This window comes from Barbus barbus (assembly GCF_936440315.1).
Source record: "Barbus barbus genome assembly, chromosome: 32".
Classification (NCBI taxonomy): Eukaryota; Metazoa; Chordata; class Actinopteri; order Cypriniformes; family Cyprinidae; genus Barbus; species Barbus barbus.
The window spans coordinates 18,145,362-18,168,108 of NC_136760.1; the positions used below are offsets into that span (position 1 = coordinate 18,145,362).

The 22,747-nt window shown below is 38.2% G+C and overlaps 3 protein-coding genes across 4 annotated transcripts in view; 2 read left to right on the top strand and 1 right to left on the bottom strand.

Moving 5' to 3' along the window:
• The window catches only part of LOC306852625 (ETS translocation variant 4-like), a 26,631-nt gene extending 17,293 nt beyond the window's left edge, over positions 1-9,338 (top strand). Inside the window, exons 6-12 of the mRNA XM_079389609.1 lie at positions 719-919; positions 2,229-2,509; positions 5,849-5,917; positions 6,486-6,533; positions 7,099-7,271; positions 8,181-8,282; positions 8,886-9,338. Coding sequence (XP_079245735.1) covers positions 719-919; positions 2,229-2,509; positions 5,849-5,917; positions 6,486-6,533; positions 7,099-7,271; positions 8,181-8,282; positions 8,886-9,113 — 1,102 coding nt within the window. The 3' untranslated portion in view covers positions 9,114-9,338. The remainder of the gene's footprint in view (positions 1-718; positions 920-2,228; positions 2,510-5,848; positions 5,918-6,485; positions 6,534-7,098; positions 7,272-8,180; positions 8,283-8,885) is intronic.
• Positions 9,219-18,979, bottom strand: LOC306852623 (ATP-dependent RNA helicase DHX8). Of its 2 annotated transcripts, XM_079389606.1 has the most exons (23): positions 18,836-18,979; positions 18,199-18,284; positions 18,010-18,082; positions 17,782-17,873; positions 17,586-17,692; positions 17,154-17,489; positions 16,905-17,049; positions 16,112-16,315; positions 15,926-16,013; positions 15,677-15,774; positions 15,401-15,548; positions 14,524-14,705; positions 14,243-14,437; positions 13,959-14,144; positions 13,337-13,547; positions 13,069-13,250; positions 12,817-12,957; positions 12,582-12,737; positions 12,353-12,490; positions 12,120-12,248; positions 11,791-11,987; positions 11,258-11,437; positions 9,219-11,172 (listed from the first exon to the last, which is right to left on the bottom strand). In XM_079389606.1, the coding sequence occupies exons 1-23, from the start codon at positions 18,942-18,944 to the stop codon at positions 10,953-10,955; spliced, it is 3,603 nt and encodes a 1,200-aa protein (XP_079245732.1). In that variant the 5' UTR covers positions 18,945-18,979; the 3' UTR covers positions 9,219-10,952. The 2 variants fall into 2 exon arrangements, with proteins under 2 accessions (XP_079245732.1, XP_079245733.1); XM_079389607.1 differs by lacking the exons at positions 18,199-18,284; positions 18,836-18,979 and having other exon boundaries at positions 17,586-17,690; positions 18,010-18,032.
• Positions 18,980-19,356: 377 nt separating this feature from the next.
• spata20 (spermatogenesis associated 20) overlaps positions 19,357-22,747 on the top strand; it is a 40,690-nt gene continuing 37,299 nt past the window's right edge. The window contains exons 1-6 of the mRNA XM_079388973.1: positions 19,357-19,641; positions 20,151-20,285; positions 20,704-20,768; positions 20,867-21,021; positions 21,111-21,254; positions 22,460-22,661. Of these exons, the coding sequence (XP_079245099.1) occupies positions 19,439-19,641; positions 20,151-20,285; positions 20,704-20,768; positions 20,867-21,021; positions 21,111-21,254; positions 22,460-22,661 (904 nt within the window). The 5' untranslated portion in view covers positions 19,357-19,438. The remainder of the gene's footprint in view (positions 19,642-20,150; positions 20,286-20,703; positions 20,769-20,866; positions 21,022-21,110; positions 21,255-22,459; positions 22,662-22,747) is intronic.

Consider the following 22,747-nt stretch of genomic DNA (forward strand, 5'->3'; position numbering starts at 1 on the left):
TTTTTCCACTCTTTGTTCAGATTCATACAGAAATAGTTTTTCCACTCTTTGTTCAGATTCATACAGAAATAGTTTTTGCACTCTTTGTTCAGATTCATACAGAAATAGTTTTTCCACTCTTTGTTCAGATTCATATAGAAATAGTTTTTCCACTCTTTGTTCAGATTCATACAGAAATAGTTTTTCCACTCTTTGTTCAGATTCATATAGAAATAGTTTTTCCACTCTTTGTTCAGATTCATACAGAAATAGTTTTTCCACTCTTTGTTCAGATTCATACAGAAATAGTTTTTCCACTCTTTGTTCAGATTCATACAGAAATAGTTTTTCCACTCTTTGTTCAGATTCATATAGAAATAGTTTTTCCACTCTTTGTTCAGATTCATATAGAAATAGTTTTTCCACTCTTTTAGATTTTACAAATGTTTCCATTTAAAAAAATATTAATATAATAATTAATATTATATTTTTATTATGCATTCTCATATTTTAAGAATACAAGTCTGGGTCAAATGCAAAAAAAAAGTCTATACATATACTTTTCTGGTTTTAATGTGATCTTCATTTAAACAGAGAAAAAAAAATCTTAATAAAATTTTAACAAAAATCTACTGCTAAGACATAAGTGTTTATAATCGAAGAGACATCCATACAAGATCTCGTGCATATATAACAGGAAATGCATTGTTGACTGTGAACGTGTCTATGTGCTCTGTAGTGCCTACGAGCAGAAGAGAGCAGCCGTGGTAGCAACAGCAGGAGGATCTAAGAGCTCTTGTCCAGGGACACCCATGTCTCCTATGCAGCATTACTCCCCAAAACCAACAGTGGGAACTCGGCCGGAGTCAGGGTACATGAATACACCCTCAGCCAGCCAATCCCATCCCTGCCACAGCCACAGTTACCCCATGAACCCCAGGTAACAATAATTATAAAGAATGTGTGGGTGTGTAAACTTTCGAGTAGAGATACATGATATATCGGTATGGTTATCAGTCGAAAAACTAAAATCATTCATTTTAAATACAAGCGAATCCATATGGATATTTAATTATGCATGATAGAATACAGATTAGGGCTGGGCGATATGTCAAAAATATCTTATCGATAATCGCCTTAAAAAATATTGCGATATCCGATAATATCGTCTACCTAAGCCCCACCTCCACCAGGCCCCGCCCCCGCTAAGAAAACATTGCCGACATGCACCATATTCAGTTTGGTCTTAATTATTGCCACATTAAAGTTTGGTATTACTTTTCATAGTTTGTGCTTAAACTAACAGAAAACATTAGCTTTACTGTTATGTTGGTGTTGCTAATAATTTCCACTCTGTTCTTATCAAATTTGTGTTTGAAATTAATTTCGTTTTGTGAGAAGAACTGTTGAGGAAAAATGATAGAACCCAATTTTAAGTTCATCATGGTGAAGTTGGACATTCTGGCGGTGATTGTAAGAATGATAAATGCATGTTGGTGTCATATAGTAATGTCTTGAATAAATATGCCTGTTTTCCGATGGTACTCTTTCTTTTTGGCATTAGACAAATTTCATGATGCTAAGTTTAATTTCCTTTATTAGAATAATTGTAGCGCTGTTTTTAAACTTGTAGCTATAAGTTATTTGATATTTATCATGTATGACTAAAGTCATGCAGAGATTAAAAAGAATTCTGAGCAAAAACATTAAGTTTTTTTTTTTTGGTAGCCTTGTTCGGAGGTCTCTTTTGGCCTGTTTTTAACAAAATAAAAATAACTGATTTATTTAGAACAAGGGGTAATTTTAAATTTTAGTTTTGTATTTTAGTTTTTATCATTTTTATTTTATTAATCAAAATACAACGCCCAAAATATAATATTCAGTGTTGGGCTGCCGAATCTCCGAACGCGTGCATGTTGAGCCTATAATGTCTTCATCCGTTTGCAACAAAACTTTATAGTTTTGTTGCAAATGAATTAAGAATTTATAGTGCTATATCTCCGCTTAATTAAACAATTATACTGTATTTGCAACCTACTAGGTTTATCATTTGTCATTTTTTTTCCTGATAATGTCGATAATCGTCTGTTACCTGACTGTTGACATCGACATCGCGATACTTACGAGACATCGTCGATATACGATTATATCGTCATATCGCCCAGCCCTAATACAGATAAAGCATAGTTGCATTGCAACAACATTTTTAAGAGCCTGTCTGTTAATCAAGGTCTCATTTTCCCTCCCAGTTCCAGGTTCCCTTCCGGCTCTGCAGAGATGTGCCCACCATTCGCTTCCCAAGGCCAGGCCTTGCAGCGCATGCATCCTGCCCATGCCACCGGGGGCGGTGGTTATCATCGGCAACACTCTGATCCCTGCTTGCCTTATCCTCCTCAGCAGAACTTCAAGCAGGAGTACATGGACCCTCTGTACGACCGAGCGGCCCACATGGCCGGGCCACAGCATCAGAGGTTTCCTCCTGCCCATATGATGATCAAACAGGAACCCACTGACTACACTTACGAACCTGGTACGTGAGTCAAAAGACTGATGACGCAAAGTGAATTGATCTGCTCTCTTTTCCTGAAAAATCAAACCACATTAAGCCACTAATGTGAACAGTAAACTGCTCAACAAACCAGAAAGTCTTTTGTTCGAAGAGATTCGGTTTGTTCTTCTCCGCTTCCACATCCACTGACACTTTACAAAAGGTCTCAACAGTGTTTTCTGTACTTCTGCTCCTTCGCCCCTCCCTTTTCTGCCTGTGTTCTTTGAGAAGGAGGGAGACATAGGAATTTCATTGAGAAAATGGAGGGCACTGGAAAGACTAGAATCCCCAGCGGAGCACTCGCGGATATAGGGTTGCAGCAGCGGCTTCCTTTTTCTGCAGGCAGATGAACTCATAATGGAAAAATGAGCATAGCCTCGGTAACCCGAGCCCGTGCACTGGCTTGGTCAAGCGGGTGGGAGGTGGGGGGGGGGGGGGGGTTGTTTTGTAGCTGGGGGGCTCAGGCCATATACTCACAACATAGGCGAACTCATCTCCTCCCACTCAGCTTTTGCAACTGACACAGGGTCGAAACACAACACCCTGCGCAGGTCTAACTTATCAGTGCTCTGTGAAAGACTATAAACAACGGTGCTCTAACAAACATTGCACATTGTTACAGGGCTGACGAGACGCGAGACGTACGGATCCATTTACAAAGCTTTATTATAGGACATGGTCAAGACAGGCAGGGTCAACCAACAGCAGACAGGTATGTAGAGGGCAAGACAGAAGCGTGGTCAAGGAAACAGGCGTAGTCAACTATCGGCGTACAATATCCAAACAGGGCAAGGCAGAAAGAAAAAACCAGGAACACGGGCAAGAATCAGAACACAGGAAAACAATTATTCTAAAACTATTAAAACTAATAACCTACAATTATTCTAAAACTAGGAACCGAGAACGCTTTGTAGTGCAGACATGCTAACAATACTCAGCGGTGAGCAAGAGCAAGTCCCAGGCTTAAATAGTGAGTGGTAGTGATAGTGAAATGGTAATCAGGTGTGGGCGAGATAGTGAACAGCTGTGCGTGTCGTCAGTGCAATGGATTGTGGGAAATGGAGTCCAGTGTGTTGTGAGTGAAAAAGTCAATGTGGTGAACGGGTGACCTCTAGTGGTGGTTGACCGGGAGAGCATGGACCAGTTTCGTGACACACATAGATTAGCTTAAAAACAAAGTTACCATTTCACCCGAATCTTTTAAATGGAATAAAAGGAAGCATGACCTTTTCATGGTTCTTTCCTTCCCTTCTAGTTGGTACTGCATGACCAGTGTTGTTATTGTTAACTAAAACTATTAAAATGATTAATTAACATTTCCATAATTGAAATAAAGCACATAAACATAAATATTATATTAAGACTTAAATAGACTTAAAAATTAGATATGTTGCCTTAGTAATTAACTAAAATAAAATAAGTTGAAGTACTAAAATGACTAGAACTAAGATAAAAACGAAAACTAATAAAAATGATAAAAGCTCTTAAATGACCAAAACCAAAACTGAAAAGATAAAAATAAAATAATACTAAAATAACACTGTTATAAAGCTGATGCTGCTTAGCTGAGATTCGTACGTGCAGAAATGTGGCAACTTTGGATGAGATGGTCTGGAACAAAAGGATGTTTGTGTGAGGATAGAGTGCCCTATCTGAGGTGGAGTACAGCATGTTATCAGTAGATTCATCCCTGCCCAGGCTGGTGGCTGCCGCTCTGCTACAGAACAAAAACAGAGAGAAATACAAACTAACACCAATAAGAAACCGTACTTACAATTTTGTACAACAAGCGGTAGGGCTGCATGATTAAATAAAAATAAAACTGATAGCAACAAATGGCTTAGTTTGATTATTAAATCGCAAAGCCTGTAGTTTAAGAAAATAAATATATGTGCAACATGTTTCAGATTGTAGTACGGCACCATGTTTATTTACACATGAGCAGTTCATGATCCAGTGTTTTCAGCATCCTCGAGCGGCTTGCAGTTAATGAAAAAAAAAATCTGCGTGTGATTGTGAGTTTGGGTCATATTCAAATGTTTTTGTTTTTTGTACAATATAACATTAGTAATAATTCTTATTATGTTTAATAATAATAATAATAATAATACACTTTCAATTATCATCATCATCACCATCATCATTATATGTATACAAACAATTAAATATTTCCCCAGTCGTGCAGCCCCTATCATGCAGTTTGTTTTATAAGGAATCCTGTGACTGTTTCAGTTGAAAATGGAACTAAAAAAGTTCCAGTCCAACAGCTCTGTCAACAGTTACATTAATGAGCTCTATGTATGAGAAAAGTGCTCTAGTCCCTCAGAGCTCTTTCTCCCCTGTGACCTCTTATCATGGCCTCTGCCACTGCATTCTCCAGCCATGAATCATGACTCCACCTCATTTCTCATTTAAACAGTATAGAAGGAGAGGTAGAGAGAGAGAAAGAAAGAGAGAGAGAAGGAGTGGTATAACCGTTATAAAGCTGATTCTAGCTTCCTGCAGTTCTGTGTGACTGTTTAAGATCCACTGCTCTTTACTGCCTAAAAATAAAGCTGCAGACAGATTATATTATGACAAATGACTTTATAACAAATGGACCTTTTGTCTTTGCAGCACTCAGTGGCAGAGGTTATCAAATCTGCAGATGCACCAGCCTCACACCCTACAGAAATAGTGCCTAAAGAGGAACAACAACGATTAGCTCTGTTCTCAAACCTAGTGAGCTGCCTTGCAGCAGACTACCTACATAAGCAGCATATCCTAACCACAACGTAACCTCATAAGGGAATAATTATGAATAGGCAGCAACACACAAAAAAATAGAGCTTCAAACAGAAGAGCAACTTGAAATTTGCTTCAATAGTGCAAACGGTGCGATACACTAATTCAGAGTGTTTGTGAGTAAACTACACAGGGTTCATGAGGCGAGGAAGAGTTAATCTATTAACTTTAATGTAGAATTAAAATAAATAAGGACTTATGTATGCATCAAAGTGCTTATGTGAAAATCAACATTTGTTTGAGCTTGTCTGCCACCTTGGATACATTTGTTCACTTTTTGCAATGCATACTCACTTTTTGCATTAGACTGTGTCTGAAGAATATATGCAATGCTGCCTTCCTGCTAGAAGGGAGCAAAACCGAAATGATAACATTTAGCTTTTGCTCCACACTTTAAAATGCTCCCTATGTTAGAAACTCACTATGGGCTTTGGAACAAAGCAGTTGACTTTTCACCAACAGGAAGCATAAATAAGATCATCAGATCATTTGCATGCATCCATCACTGAGGGTCATTTGTTTGTGTTTTCTCTACAGATGTGCCTGGTTGCCCCTCCATGTATCATCACCACGAGGGCTACCCCAACCCACAGCACAACAGTGAAGGTAAGATTCGGCCATCTAGAACACGCTGCTCTAGTACAGTTCTAGAATGTGCATTTCACACACTCACAGCAGGATTGGCCAATACTGTGCGGTCACTGGCTAACCAGGCCAGAGGGTCTGTGTTTCTGTTGGCATGGACATTTGTTTCTCCCTTGCCTAAAGAATTCCAGGGTAAATATTACTACTGGAAAAGACGAGTATTTTTCCTGGAGTGAAGAAAAATAATCCTTCTCTCCGCTTGCTGCATTTGCCGCACCATTTTGGGTATTTTCAGTTGTTAGTTGATCTCTGTAATGAGGCATTAGATACAGAAAATGTAGTTCCTAAATTAAGTGTACATAACCAAATAATAACAATCATCAAGTATCCTTGTTTCCCATAATAAGAATTCATAAATATCAATGGAAAAACAGTTACTGTATTCATACATCTCAATTTGAAAAGTCAAACAGGAAAATGCTTGTTATTATTAATGACTACCATTAATACATTAGCACAGTATAACTCAAGTGGATTGTCTTGGCATCCACTTTAAACTTCTAATAATTCCCTTGTCCTATCTCACTAGGTTACATGTTTGAAAATGATTCCCGTGTTGTTCCTGAGAAATTTGAAGGTAAGTCTCTCTTGTCCAGATAGGACAGGGTTTAATTCCAAATACAAATAGTCTGTTCAAGTGCCAAGCTCACACAATGAAATGAAGTGCTGTAATTAAAGCTATACAACATAAAAAATGAGAAACAAAATTAATACTCAAAAGTCTGAGACCATTACTGAAAATGTGTTTATTTTATTTTTTTAAATCTAATACACATTTTTCCATTACAAATTGTCACCAACATAAAAAATCATAATAGAAAGCTGAATTGAAAATTGAATATAAATCTCGTTATTTCTTAGTATTTGGCTTGCCTCTCCTACACTGAATGAACTCCACAAGTTTGTGTAAAACCTGATTATTGCATTCTCGAGCATGATTGCAAAATAATTTTTCAACATTTACATTTTTTTCAAAGTCCTAAAATTTTAGATTTTGAATCTAAATTTTTCAATGTGGTCTCCCCACTCTATGATTTCAAATCAAGTCCTTATTACTATATATCTGTCTTGAATAAAAGGTTTTGAGATATGATTGCTATCTATAGGTGAATTAATGGACAATCTCTTTTCCTTTTGCTCAGGTGAGGTGAAGCAGGAAGGGGGCGGTGTGTTTCGTGAGGGCGCCCCCTATCAGCGCCGTGGTTCACTGCAGCTCTGGCAGTTTTTGGTGGCCCTCCTCGACGACCCCGGCAATGCGCACTTCATCGCATGGACCGGCCGTGGCATGGAGTTCAAACTCATTGAGCCAGAGGAGGTAAAAGTTGGGCTTTTAAGAGTTCTCAGAAGCCAAAACATGTTTTTATATCCAGAAAACATTAATAGCAATTAATCATTCAAAGAACTAAGATGACAATATTATTGGGAGGTTCAGATCAATTCGATGCAGTGTTTATTCAGCCTTCACAAACTATAGAGAGAATAAACAATGGGTTTCAGAGATTTGCTTGCGATCAGCTCACAGTTCCCCAGGGTCTAAGAACTCATCCACACGATGCCAGTTTTCCATTAGCTGCCATGCATTATTTACCCCATTTAACAGCATAGTGAAATAAAATGGAGAATGGCTCCATTACCAAATATTACAACCTTCCATTTTGCCAGAGTCTAAGCACACAGCAGCGGTCGAGACGAGAGCGTTAACCTCCTATTGTCTGTGGTCAGTAGACGGCTAAATGGCATGACTCTGCAAGCTATCATGCAGAGATGCATCCATCAGTTCTGCTCAACTGTGCGCATGAATCATTCATTACAGCCAAAGTTTTACTATCACAATTAAAGCTTAGAGCTCTGTCAAAGACTAAACAATCTGTTCCTCAAATGTCAGCAGACCCACACGTTTACTGGCCCAAGATGGAACAAAACTTTTTTTTTTTTTTTCTCAAGGGCCCTTGGCTCAAGTCGATCCTTGAAGTTTAGGATAAATAAGTATTTCCTCTAGGTTTGACAACTAGTAGTTTGAGCTATGCACCGTGTGGTGTTTTGGTCAGCGTTTAGTGGTTATTTGGTTATATAAAAGGGAACTGCATTATTTTGCTGGGACTCGCCCTTCCTTTTCAAAGTTCAGTTGTTAGAGTCACAAAGGACCTCTTGTGTTCAAATTAAGTCACTGCAATACAGTAATTTCCTGCTCTTATGGTTTGTATTATGACTTTTGACACTCTAGGTGGCAAGACTCTGGGGGATGCAGAAGAACCGTCCAGCCATGAATTACGACAAACTGAGTCGTTCTTTGCGCTACTATTATGAGAAGGGAATTATGCAAAAGGTATTTTATCACTTATTTTGTCTCCTATGCTATTTTTTTTTCTCTTCACTTGAACCCTCATGTTCCATTGAGATCCCAGAGACTCCAAAAATTGACTCCGGAATAATTTGTCTAAAATAATAATAATAATAAATAGCCTAATCCCAAAATGTCAACTTTATCTAAGTAATGTTGTTTCTGTCTGGCTTCAATTTGACACCAGCAAAAACACGTAGTACAAAATACATTTCAAATACAATAATACTAAATTAAATTAAATCCAGGTGTGTACTACTAATGTATGTGTATCATATGAAAATGATTTGCATTTTATTTTATAAACTTATATAAATTAATTTATTTAAACCATTCAACATATTTATTATACAAAACAATATACATTTTTATTTTTAATTGCATATGCATTTAATTTCCATTTTTATAGCTACGGTGCCAGATTATAAATACATTTTTCATGATCTCAAAATTCATGATGTATCAACCTGATACTTCCATGTTAAGCATGTTTTTTTAGATGTTAAAAATAAGTCTGGGGTCCCAAACAGAACATGAGGGTTCTAATTTTTGATTGTGAAATAATATTTAACACTTTTTTTTTTTCAGGTGGCGGGTGAGCGTTATGTTTACAAATTTGTATGTGAGCCAGAGGCTCTGATATCCTTGGCTTTTCCGGACAATCAGCGTCCAAGTCTGAAGGCAGAATTCGAACGCTACGTCAATGAGGAAGACACGGTGCCACTGTCTCACCTTGATGAGGGGGCGTCTTATCCTCCCGAACCAGCTGCCACCAACATGGGCCCTCAATCCTACTCCAAAAGCTACATGTACTAATGCCACCAACATTTTCCCATGTTCCCCATCCCAGTTTACTCCCCGCTGCACCTATTGCACATGCCTACCCCATCCACTTGTATATAAGGCTGTTTTTTTTTTATTAAATTAATCTCATTAGGGACTCTGCATTCCTCTCACTTCTGAGGCCTATCTAATCTAAACACAGTACTGTGGTTCAAGAGATTGCTTAATAAAGACCCAATATTACTACTATACCATGTGAACAGTCTCTGTTTCTTATGTTTGCAACAAACGCAAAATGCAACAGGCGGTGTTTACCTGTAACTCACTGATGTAGTTTTTTTTGCCTTTTTTTGTTTTATGCCTTTATTTATATAGGACAGTATAGGTCGACAGGAAGTTAAGTGGGTAAGATAGACAGCAGAACATGAGATCCAGGGGTCGAGATTGGATCCAGAATTCCAGATCCAACTTCTCCCACTTTACATATCCCAAAACCTACCCATCTCCACCCCCAATCCCTAAACTTACCCATCTCCACCCCCTGATCCCTAAACTTCCAATGCTCGAGTCCCGCGTTTATAAATGCAAAAACACTTTCCGTGAGAAAGGTCTCAGAAGGCCACTGAATTAGACACGTCCCATCTTTCAAAATCATTTTTACCTGTCAAAAAGAAGTGTAGTAAGCTTTGAGCTCCCTCCAGCGACAAAACCTGAATTAACATTCTCAAACTGATGTTCACTCTCTTCTCATTTTTGGTCTCGTCACATTTTTGAGTTTTTATTTTTCCTCTGGCGGTGTAATCCGTTGCTGACAGGTGAGAAATAGTTAGCACCTCATCTTTCTCACTCTGGACTTCCGTTCTTTTAAAAATAAATGTAGATATATAGTTCAACTGCAATATAAGCTTTAAGGTAACCAAAAAGAAAAAGAAACCACTCAAAATAGGGACTTTTTAAAAGACAGATTTTAATTTAAGTTGACGTCAAAATGACTTCATGATGAACATATGCTGTAACAATATCAAAAACTGCAGGACATTTCCATCCCCCATCACTTCCTCTAATAAAAGAGCTATAATACAAAATCTCCACTGTGGTCCAATGCACTGATCCTGTTCGGAGTTGGTCATTTAAACATTAAAACAGAAGAGAGGTCCCAAATAAGGATGAGATCTGTGTGTGATAGTTGAAAGTGACTTAACATCTTGTTCAATTATACATGACCAGACCACCACAGAGGAACTAACTGAATTAATGAAAACCCTTTCCCTCTCAGCACAGTAATCAACATCCACTGACCAGACGGATGTGCTGTCCACACATTCTACAACACAAATGGGCCGTTCCGGAGAATCTGGACGAAAAAGAGCTGCACTATACAAATGCAAATAACTGATTTGTTATGTTAAAGGAATAGCTTGTTAAAAAAACATCAAATTAACTGGATTTGACATCCAACACAGGGTTTAATAACCCAGATAATTTAACTTTATATTTTGATCCCTCAGGTTTTTGTATTTTTTTTAATACAAATGTAGGGATAATTTCAATTATAAATCCATAACATCCATATCCAAAATTAAAATAATAAATAAAATGCTTATAACAAAAAAAAAAAAAGGGAAAGCAGAAAATCAGGCTTACTTTAATTTTTGATGGAATGTCTTTAAATTCAAACGTGCTGTTCACAGTAGTGGAAAGGAGCTCATCTTAAAAAAAAAAAAAAAAAAAATAGGGCACCTCGAGGTTTTTTTACACACATTTTTAGCTTCTGTCCATGCTATCCTCCACTCTGCCAACACCACAGACTCAACGTTTTGTTTAGCAGCAGTATGGGACATTCGCAGTCTATGAGAACCTTGTGTGAAAGTTCTAGCGTCGTCTGAAGGCTCTGGATATTCTCCAAGCATTTGGTTCCTCGTAGCGGTTGTAAAGGGGCTCCAACCGCTGCTGTTTCTTCTGTTTGCTGAGGCGTGTGGGATCAGAAACTTTGAAGAAAGCTGGAGAAAATTCTACAAGCCACCTGGGGTCAATGGTGGTCACCTCCCTCATGTACTCCTTGGTGGTCAGCACAAGCTCATGATACACCACCCTGAGGAGAAGAACGCAGTGAAACTAGCTTTAGTACAAGCAGCATGGATACTAGTCCTGCTGTTAATCGCTTTTTGCAAACATACCATTCTGGTTGGCGATTGAACAATGCGCTGGAGGGGTGGATGTAGACCACCTGCTGGTCTATGAGGGTCCTGTAACCTTCTTGAGGGTCCTTTTTGGCTGCGTTCCGGAAGAAACCACTGCAGATGGCCTTCTGTACACGTACTGTGGCTTTACCGCATGATACTACATCCAACTTGTGTCTGAAGAGAGAAGATAGAGTGTAAAGGGCCGTTCACACCAAGGGTAATACGTTTTAAAATTCATTCTAATTCTATGAGAAAAGGAAAGTTCACACCACAACTATAACAATATCAACACAAAGGAATGACATCAATGGAATCACTTCCAGAATAATTTTTCCTATAAAAACATCTAGCCAATCGGAATCCACTCAACTTTAAAGAGCTTCAGCAAAGCAGCGATGACATAACCGCAGCTCATACATAGTTATCTTCATAGTTATTGCTCTTGGTGTGAACAGGCCTTAAGGCTTAGGTTGTGTAATACAATTTAAGGAAGTTGTATAAAGTTACTGTTATTCTCAACCCCTCACCTGTCCATGATGCCCAGCATCTGTTTGCGGATATCCTGCGCACGCCTGAGAGATCGCGCCTGGATGAAGTTTTCATAGCACCAGGGGTTGGAAAACTTGTTGTTCTTCCAGGAGTTGTAGACAGCCAACAAAGTCAGGTGGTCCCCCTCAGGCTGGTGAAACTTAGCCTTCTTCTGGTCTGCCAGAGCTTGTTTGTCCTGAGATTTAGAGTGAAATCATGATTACCATCTTTAGGATCAGTCTGCTAGGATACCTAAAGCTCTATGTGATGATGTAACTGTTCCTTGACCACTCATGGATGTGTTAACGCGTGTGGGCTAAATGAGGACCTTTGGTCTGTAGAAGACATTCTGTACTGAGAGCATTGACACAATGGTCAGCATCTCTTCGCTGCAGCCAAGATGGACGGACATGATCAACATCTTACAAAGCATGGGCTCCAGAGGAAACTCGGCCATCTGATAGGAACAGTGACAAGAAACTTAATACTTCATTTTGAAAACCGAGCAGCTATAACCAAATCCGTTGAAAACCGTAAGAAAACGGACACATGCAAACTTACTCTACGACCGAGGCGTGTAAGCAAGCCTTCATCATCCAACGCTCCCAGAGTGTACAGCTGCTCCATGGCTGTGATGAGAGTTTCCATGGGCGGAGCATCCATGAAATCAAATGACAACAGGTCATTGATGCCCATTGCCTGATTGGAGGAAAAGAAAAATTATCAGCTTACATGCCAGAATTTTTATATTGTCCCTAGATGACTCAACATTAAAACTGTTGAATTGTACCTTTAGAGACAGTACAGTGCTGGCCAAGTTAGTTCTCTGAATCTCAGGTACGTTGGTTGTGAGCATCTCATCTCTGTAGGCACGTTCTGTGTAGAGTCTGTAGCATTTCCCAGGGCCTGTTCTACCTGCTCTGCCCGCTCGCTGCTTAGCCTGGGCCTACGGACCACAAGAAGGCAGTTTAGGAGACTTAAAATGTAAACTGAATATAGTTTGGGCCATTAGGAATAGATGTTACCTGGGAGATGGGGGTAACCACTAGCTGATCAATGCCGGTTTTGGAGTTATAAACCTTCTGCTTGACAAAACCTGGATCCACCACATAGTAGATCCCATCAATTGTCAAAGAAGTCTCTGCAATGTTAGTAGCAATGACCACCTAAAAAAAAAAAGAAGCAGAATACTTGTTAAGGTTTATACAGTGATCCACATTTTCAGGAAGAGATGTTCTGATATGTCAGAAGTGACCATAGAGAGCAATGGATGGTACCTTTCTACTTCCAGGTGGTGCTGGGTCAAAGATCCTGGTTTGCATTTCACTGGGCAGGGCAGAGTAGACTGGGAGGATGATCAGCTCTGGGACATCAGGACCAAGGGATTTCATTCGTTCGTACAGGATCTCACAGGCAGTGTCAATCTCCTCCTGACCCGTCAGGAACACCAAGACGTCACCTGCACATTAAATAACTTTTATTACAGGAAGCTCATTTTCACAGGCAAGTTTTTCTGTGGCAACAACTATGTGCGCAAAAAGTTACCTGGAGGCTCAGTGAGGTGAATCTGCATGACTGTGATCAGACTTGCATCCAGATAATCAGTCTCGGGTTCTTTAGTGTACAAAACCTCCACTGGATATGTACGACCAGGGATGGTAAAAATAGGTGCTTCATAAAAGTACTGAGAGAATTTCACAGCGTCCAGAGTAGCAGATGTCACAATGAGCTTCATGTCAGTTCGCTTCTGTACAGTCTAAATAATACAAAAACAAGACACTATTACATGTGACCCAAAGGAGGTGGACAAATCTAAGCACCTAAGTTTGTCACTTTCAAAAGTTTTTGCCCTGTTTTTCAAGAGTAGAAAGCAACAGTGTTTAAAACAGGTTCAAACTCTTTAAGAATAGATCTTGCATGCCTCATTTTTACTTTATCAGTTAAAGTTATTTATTGTTTACTTTATTTGAAAAAAAGTAAAACAAATAATTATTCTTAATAATAGTAATAATCTTTTAAATAATAGATATTTTATAATTTAAAACTATATAAATAGTATACATACATATAGATATATAAAATTCAAACATTTTTTTCCAAATAAATGAATACATAAAATAAAATCTTTATTGACCCAGACTGTGTGAACAAAGCCTCTGAACGGTACCTTCTTGAGTAGGCCAAAGAGCACGTCTGTGTGAATTGTTCTCTCATGGGCCTCATCCAACATAATGATGGCATACTGGCCCAGATCAGGGTCAATCAGACACTCTCTTAACAGCATACCGTCCGTCATGTACTTAATGACAGTCTCAGGACTTGTGCAGTCCTCAAAACGGATGGTGTAGCCAACCTGCACAGACACAGAAAGAGATCCATTTTAAACTGCTATGCTCAAATGTTAGGTCATTGTTGCCAATGTTGTGGAAATTAATATAAGCAAGCATCTACCTCTTGACCTAAACAGCAACCGTACTCCTCTGACACTCTTTTAGCCACAGACATGGCTGCCACTCTTCTGGGTTGTGTGCACCCGATCTTCCCCCGTGTGGTGTATCCAGCCTCAGCCAGGTACTGAGTGATCTGAGTGGTCTTTCCTGAGCCCGTCTCACCGATCACAATTAGGATCTGGTTGTCATGGACAGCCTGTGAAGACACAACGGTTGAATATATGAACATAACTAAACTGAAAACTAGCTCAGAGTGAAAATACGTATCAGTTGAAGTCACACCTGAATGAGCTGCTCTTTCAGCTTGTAGATGGGAAGACTCTCTCTTTGCTCTAGGATAGAAAGCTGAGTCTTTTTTCCATAGGAGGCTTTGTTGCCACCAAAGGCGTGTTTCTTCCATTCTGGGATGTCGTTGGGCATCATACCTATGCCCCTCATATTGGCAGCTATCTGCCTGCCGTCGGCTGTATGGATGGTGAGCGTGTGAAGACAGAAAAAAGCATTTATTAGAGATGCACAAACATGATAACAGACTTGAGCTCATACAAAGCCAGAGGGCATATGAGCGTCAGAGATAGGCTTGTTATGTGCAGACCAGCCACCATCTGCCATGATAGCAGAGCTCAGGAAATCAGATCTCCCCACCAGAGAACTCCCTAAACCCCAGTATGGACAAATAGGAAGGAAGTTTATCTGGAATTATCAGTGTCTTTCATATTACATAACCGCTTGTTCTTTTTTTTTTAACTGGAGGACATGGACTGCAAAACTTCCGTTTTCTCACACAATCCTACTTCACTATATACTTAATTAGACTGGTTTTCATTTTAGTCTTCAAATGTTACTACTATTCCATGGAGGTTTCAAATTCTAAAGTATTCTAATTAAAGTCAGATGTGTGATATTCCTGTTTGACATATCAGAATTCTGACCATAAAATCATTTGTGAATGTTTGACTTGATGCAAAATAATATTTATCATTGTCAACTATGCTGGCAAGTTTACAGGACATCTTACACCTGCATTAGAGTAGGAAGTGTGACTTGAAGTGGCATTCTATTGCACTTTACAGGGTAGGAAGACATTTTGACTTCCTGAATTGGAGTGCAACATCATTCCTTATTCAGATGAAGCTAGGAGGAAGTTTGAATGTCTTACCGTCAGGAAGTGGGTCCACCCAGTGTTTGTTAAGGCCCATGGGGATTGAGTCCATTTCAGCCTCCCGTTGGGCCTGTTTCACCTCCCGTCGCTCTTTGGCCAGGGCACTCTGCATCATGGCTGCTTGGGAGAGAGATCCATCGGGGTTCTGCCAGAAAAACAGAATATATGCAAGTGTAAAAATCACAGAATATGTCCAGGTTCATGAAATCAATAGCTTTGCTTCCTATGTTGCTCGGAGAGCTGTAGAGTGAGAGTACAGGTGGTTTGATCTACCTTGACAATCTTGACAGGACTCATGTCCATGCTCTGTTTGGTGTGTCCCCTCAGGAATGGAGGTTCCTCTTCCACCAGCTCAATCTCCAAGTCCTCATCTGACAGACAAACAACAACACAGACAAAATTTGAGGTGGCTGCTCAGGCAGCTAGAGGTGTTCCAACAAAAACTATTTTTTATGATGGGAAGCTGGATTTGATTTATTGGTATGGTAAAAATATTGAGTTAAAGGATAATCCAACTCATACCTTCCTCATCATCTACTTTAGGGAGAATTCCTGTCTCTTCATCAAAGTCTGGGAATTCCTCCTTAGACAACACATTGGCAGCAATCATCTAAGAACAGACAGATCAAGATGTTAAAATATGAACAATAAGTAATACATGTTACAACAAGAAATGTATTCAACTTCACATAAAAGATGGCCATGCACCTGTTTGATTTCCCACTTCTCCGGATCAGAGATCTTGGTGAGTCTTTTGCGTTCCAATGTGTCATCTTCTACCTCTGGAGCATGGCCTAGGTTCAGGTTTGTAGGTCTGTCAGGATTCCTCATGGCCGACTCTTCATGACCTTCTCCACCCACATTTCTCCTCCTGTTAGGGTTCAGGTCTTCACCAGTATCCTGGTCAACGTCCTTGTAAAAGACAACCCAACAAAAATCAGCCCACATATAATGCACAGTGATCAGTCAATATATAAAACAAGCGGAGCACAAAATGTCTTTCATATATGGAAGATATAAGCAAAATTTCTAGTCAAATAATTAAATGTATACAAGTGTTGTATAAGAGTCAGGGTGAAAGTGCTTAAAACAACAACAACAACAAAAGGCAATTAAATAATAAAAGTTATGATAATGGTAATAGTAATTATTACTACCATTATTATCATTAAAATTTCAATATACATCTAAATTTGTGTATATAACAATAAAAAAATGGAATACTACAATAAAAACAATATTATAATATTAATTCTAGTGATAATTATTTATAAATAAAAAAATATATATTTACTTATGTTAAGTGGCAGAATCTCAATATGCAGAAAATTTTAATTATTATTATTCTTTGATTTACTTTTAAAAATTTAACAAATCTGTAAATAAGATGCACAGACTGAAATATGCAATTTTTAACTGTTCTCTAAATTGGTGACTTTTGGACCATTGGCAGTTTTGTCTGTTCTCTCTCATTGCTTTCATTAAGACACAGCTAACTCACCTTCATACTGAGACTTGTTTTGGATCCAGTGAAGGACAACACCTTGACTTTGACCCTTTGACCTTTGCTGACCACATCTGCCACATTTGCTACCCGACCTTCTCTCCTGAGCTCAGAAATATGGACCAAGCCTTCCCAGCGTTTTCTTTATAAAATAAAGATGAAAGAGAAATGGTTTAATATCATATCATACACGCTCAAATCAATTTCAATAGCCTTAAAAGTAGATTTACTGCATCTAAACCGCACCTGAGGCCTTCCAACTGCACAAAGCAGCCAAACTGCATAATACTGGTGACTTTGCCATTGTAAATATCCCCCACAGATGGCTCCTCTGGAGGGGGCCGGTCCACATGTTTGTCCTTCCAGCGGTCTGAGCCTTTGTCTCTGTCTCCCCGTGCAGGACTCTTGGACCTGCTGCGAGAGTGCCAGCGGCTCCTGCGCTTCTTTCTGTCTCTCTCATTAGAGCGAGACCTGGAACGGGATCGAGAGCGATGGCGCCTCCGTCTGTCTCTGTCCCTATCCCTGCTCCGACTACGACTTCTGCTTCTCCGCTTCTTCTTACTGCTGCTGCTGGTTTCAGATCTAAGACGGATGATACGTACACGTTAAAATGCAACGGGGCAATCACTGCAGCATCAAGTTTAATGGCATCTATGTTATGTTACAGAAGTTCCTCACCTGTGTTTACTGCTGCTAGGTTCTGTACAACTAACACTGGGCATAAACATCTCCAACTCTTTCATAGCATCAGCAGCAACTTTCACATCATCCTCATCCAGCATACTCTAATTAGAAGAGCAGATATAGTTTATGATTACTGTTGATTAAAAACACATTATAATTATTTATATAGAAGATGTATATATAGAATTACCCTAGTATTAGGATTATCAGGTCTGCACAGAGCTGGAAACAGCTCTTTCAGCTTGTCCTTTTCCCTCTTTGGTTTAGCCACAGCATGAGAGGCTGTGCAATAAATATCACATAAGAAAAAAAAACAAATTCAAGAGATGTGAAAAAAAAACAAAAAAAACAGATGTTAGACCTGAAGATGTTACAATCAAAACTGACTGCTATTCTATAAGACCCTGAATGCCCTTACCTTTGCTGGTAGATGCTTTTGCAGGAGGACGCATGGTTTGAATGAGACGAAGCAAATTGCTGACAAGTGAATCCTAAAGGACAGAAATGACATGGTGGGTTAGATATTTCTAAAACTCCAAATGTAAAATCACAACACACAAAATTGAAGGACCACATTTTTGACAGAAGTGACTTTAAAAATCCTTACTGTGAAATCGGCTCCATTTTTAACCAGCACTGACTTAAATCCATCAATGGATGGATTTTTCTCAGCAAGACTGATTACAAACTCAGCTGAAAAACACAAACCAACATACTGTTACTACAGACTTCCATACACACAAAAACTGTGCCTGTCTTTTACATCAGTAAATAACTTTACTAACCAGACCCTTTACAAAATTTACTGATAATCACAGTTTTGGCCAAAATACCTTTTACTAAAATAATTGTTTTAAAACCTTTTAACAGCTTTCAAATAATTTCTAAGTGAGAAAGACATTTTTCAAAGAAACAACAAGCAATGCAACTCTACCACATAGTGAATACGACCACGTTACTGGCAACAGCCAGCTATTATATATATATATATATATATATATATATATATATATATATATATATATATATATATATATATATATATAGACATAAGAGGATTATAGATAAACGAAAGGTGTAACATAACAGGGTGACTGAATTTTACTTAATAACACAAATGAACGGTTTGTTCCAGTTAAATTTTGTACACAAACACTGATTCCACATGTAGAAACAGGCTAACCAGCCATTTACGAAACAGCTACCAACTACGACACGCGGTCAAGTCAAATTTATAAACTTACCAAGGTCTTTATCGTTGATTCCTAAATGGTTGTCAAGTTCGGTACACACTTTAGACACCAAAGACAAATATTCGAGCTTTTTGAGCTCATCTTCCCCGATCTCTTCCATGTCTTCAGCAATGTTGTTGTTTGATTTACCGGAAGAAAGGAACTTCTACTTCCGGGTTACATTACAAGCGTCCTCTAACGGTCAAATGAGAAATTGTTCTGAAGGGGGGCAAATCCAATTTCCAAACCTGTATTAAATGCAAAATGAACTGTTATACTTTTTAAAACTCGCGTACTATAAACGATGGTATTCATAAAATAGCCCTTTATTTATTTTCTCTTCCACAGCTTTAAGAAAACACAATACACGGAGATAATACATCATTATAATTTAATTAATTTAATTGGAATTCCATTAAATATAATTTTAAATAAATAATTATACTGTGAGAGATCAGTTAGGTAAAAATGCTAAAGGTAGACCAAAGTTTTGTTTTGCTGATATTGTTTATAGCAGATCTAGTGCGACATCTAGTGGCGCAAACATGAGTTTCAGGTCACTCCACTGACAGTGCACTGCGTGAATCCGCTCCACGGGCTGCTCGGTGCGGATCTATGATGCTGAGACTGGGTTTCGCATGGTCTACATTATCAACCAGCATCAAACACATCGCACAGGCCAGGCTCTTCACCAGGTCCCTTCTGCGAAAAGACAGTCATACTTTATATAACAGCCGGTGCTCTGGACTACTACAAGCCCTCCTGTTTAGCCAGAAGTCAGTGCTTGCCAGTACCAGATTGTCCTGGGACAGCTTCAGGTAGGCACTGACCTCTGACACCGTCATGCTAAGTGCTTCATGTCTGATCGCGTGCTTGCACAACCGATTATAAAACGATGCAGGCTTCGTTAGCACTGGAGCTAATACAGAGACCTTGATTATATATTACAAAACGATTATATGTTCAAAACCTAGTAAGCTGATGCCCAAAATGCTGTCTAGGGCAAATAAGAATGTTGAATTCATACAAAAATGCTGTCTAGACAGGTAGCTTAATACGTTTTGAGACACCGCCATTGTTTATATGCAGTAAAACGCTTGCTATTATTCAGTTGTAACTGTTCCAAAGTTTGTTTACAAATAAAAGCTGGCATATCCTTCCCTAAACTGGTTTTCTGACCAGTTTAAGCTGGTCTTAGCTGGACAACCCCCTGAAAAGTTCCCAAAACCATTCTAAACCATTCTTTTTTTTTTTTTTCGGGCCCTGTTTACTAAGGTGGCACTCTATTGATTTCATTCACCACAGATATGTCCTATGATTGTTTTAGGTCTTCTGGAGTGGTTTTCTTCAGCATGGCATCTGGGAGTGATGGACCAGACACATTAAAGATTAAACACACCAATCGCCTGAGTAAAGAGAAGTCTTCCTATCTATTACAACATGCACACAACCCTGTGGACTGGTGAGGGGCTCTGAGATCTTTAGGCTTACTGTAAACACAAAGTCAGTTTAGAAACTGTCAACAATAAGCACTCTGTGAATGCTTTGTAAAACTTGCAATTCCTGATATAACTTCCCTGCATTTCTCCTGTATTACTGTAGTGTAACTTGTATTAATACCTGTACCCTGTATTAGTGTATTAATAATGCATGGAAATTGAATTTTAAATAATATAAATAGAATTACACAAAATTTAATTGCATATAAATTATACTGTGATGTCTTGTCAAATATTTGTCAACACTTTCACTTAAATAAAACGTTAATATTTTATACTATAATTTGTGTTGACTTAAATACAAACCAAGTTTAGATAATGCGTGATTTATTTTACCATGTATTTTTTTAAAATTATTTTCTGGTGTTTTTTCTTTACTAGGTATGCTTGGGGACAAGAAGCCTTTGATAAAGCGAAAAGTGAAGACAAGCCCATTTTTCTTTCTGGTAACTTGAAAGAATACTTGTTGGATCCATGTTTTGTTAATGTTGTTTAACGCACAAGCCTACATATTTCAGTCTTTACCATTGATTATTGCTTACAGTGGGTTATTCCACCTGCCACTGGTGTCACGTGATGGAGAGAGAATCGTTTGAAGATGAGGAGATTGGAAAAATCCTCAGTGAGAACTTTGTCTGCATAAAGGTGGACAGAGAGGAGAGACCTGATGTGGACAAAGTTTACATGACATTTGTGCAGGTTTGGACCAGTAGAATTCATGTGTTGTCGATGCCATAACTTACAAAGTGTCATGTATAATTGAAATACGCTGAATGATTTCTGCCCAGGCAACCAGTGGTGGTGGTGGCTGGCCAATGAGTGTGTGGCTCACACCAGATCTCAAGCCATTCATAGGTGGCACTTACTTCCCACCCAGAGACAGTGGAAGAAGACCTGGACTGAAAACTGTGCTTTTAAGAATTATAGAACAAGTAGGAGCCAAGATTGAAGTTTTTTATATTTTGGAATATTTTACACTTCTTCATGTATGTATCCTTGTATTATATATTACATAATAATAATAATAATATAGCAATATTTTTTATATATATATATATATATATACTAATATCAATATATTCAAGATATTGCTATATTATTATTATGGAAGGATAGATATAGGAAGATATATATATTACATAATATGATTTTTTTTATTTATATATTGTATGTATATTATATATTGATTATTTGGATTACTTATCTACTTATTATTTTTTCCCCTAAATCTCCTAAGGCCCCCTAGTGAGCAGGGGAAGTCAGTTTTCAAAACTGTGGTCAGGTGGCCACAAGAGGCTGCTAAGTATAATAAAAATAATAATATAAAGACAAAATAAGTTACCATTTAACAAATTGGACATTATTACCATTATTTTATTCTAGTAATTGTCTAGTTTTGTGTTTTTCTTTAGGTTTATAAATCTAACAGTAGTCTTAAGAGATCAAATTAATAGAAAGTAAATATTTATTAGATAATAGTTAATATGTACAGTATTGTTCAAAGTTTTTAAAAAGTAAAGTAATACTTAACAATTAATTAAGTAGTTAATATTCATCAAGGATGCATTGACTTGATCAAAAGTGACAGTAAAGACTTTTACATTGTTGCTGATAAATGCTGTTCTTTTGAACTTTTTATTCATCAAAGGATCCTGGAAAATAAATTCAGGGTTTCTGCAGTAACTGTTTTCAACATTAACAATAATAATAATAATAAGGGAGTTTTCATGGAGCACATGAGCAAATCATCTTATTAGAATGATTTCTAAAGGATCATGTGGCACTAACGGCTGCTGAAAATTCAGCTTTTAAACTTAAATTTTAAAATATGTTAAAACAGAATATATAGTTAATTTACAAAGTTATTGTAAGTTGTAAGAAGGTTTAACATTATTACTGTTTTTACTTTCTTAAATCCCTGTATTCTAAGGCCCCCTAGTGAGCAATAATTGTTGAGCATAAGCATAACTTTCCTTCAAAAACTTTTGAATAATATTGTATGCATAATATATTTTCACAGTATAAATGGGTCTTTATACATCAAAATATATAGCTTTATTGACAATGGCATCCAAAGATTGAAAACCATGTACTGTGGTGCTCTGATGTCTGAGTACCTTCATACTGTATGTTTTAGTGGCAGAGCAACAGAGAAACCCTGGAGTCTAGTGGAGAGAGAGTACTGGAAGCCCTCAGGAAGGGGACAGAAATCTCTGCCAGCCCTGGAGAAACTCTTCCATCCGGTCCAGATGTTGCCAACAGATGTTACCAGCAGCTGGCTCACTCATATGAGGAAGACTATGGAGGTTTTCGAGAGGCTCCGAAGTTCCCTTCACCAGGTAAACAAAACACTGGAATGAACTGAAAAGATTTATCACTAAAACCTGTACAATATTTACAGTCTGTCATTCATTTGTTATTAGAA

Excerpts from the sequence above, each read along its gene's own strand:
- LOC306852623 (XM_079389606.1), bottom strand. The coding sequence starts at position 18,944 with ATGGAAGAGATCGGGGAAGATGAGCTCAAAAAGCTCGAATATTTGTCT. Across the intron at positions 17,490-17,585 it reads CCTAGCAGCAGTAAACACAG|ATCTGAAACCAGCAGCAGCA; the intron begins GTGAGGAACTTC and ends CATCCGTCTTAG. Across the intron at positions 12,958-13,068 it reads CACCACCTGGAAGTAGAAAG|GTGGTCATTGCTACTAACAT; the intron begins GTACCATCCATT and ends TTTTTTTTTTAG.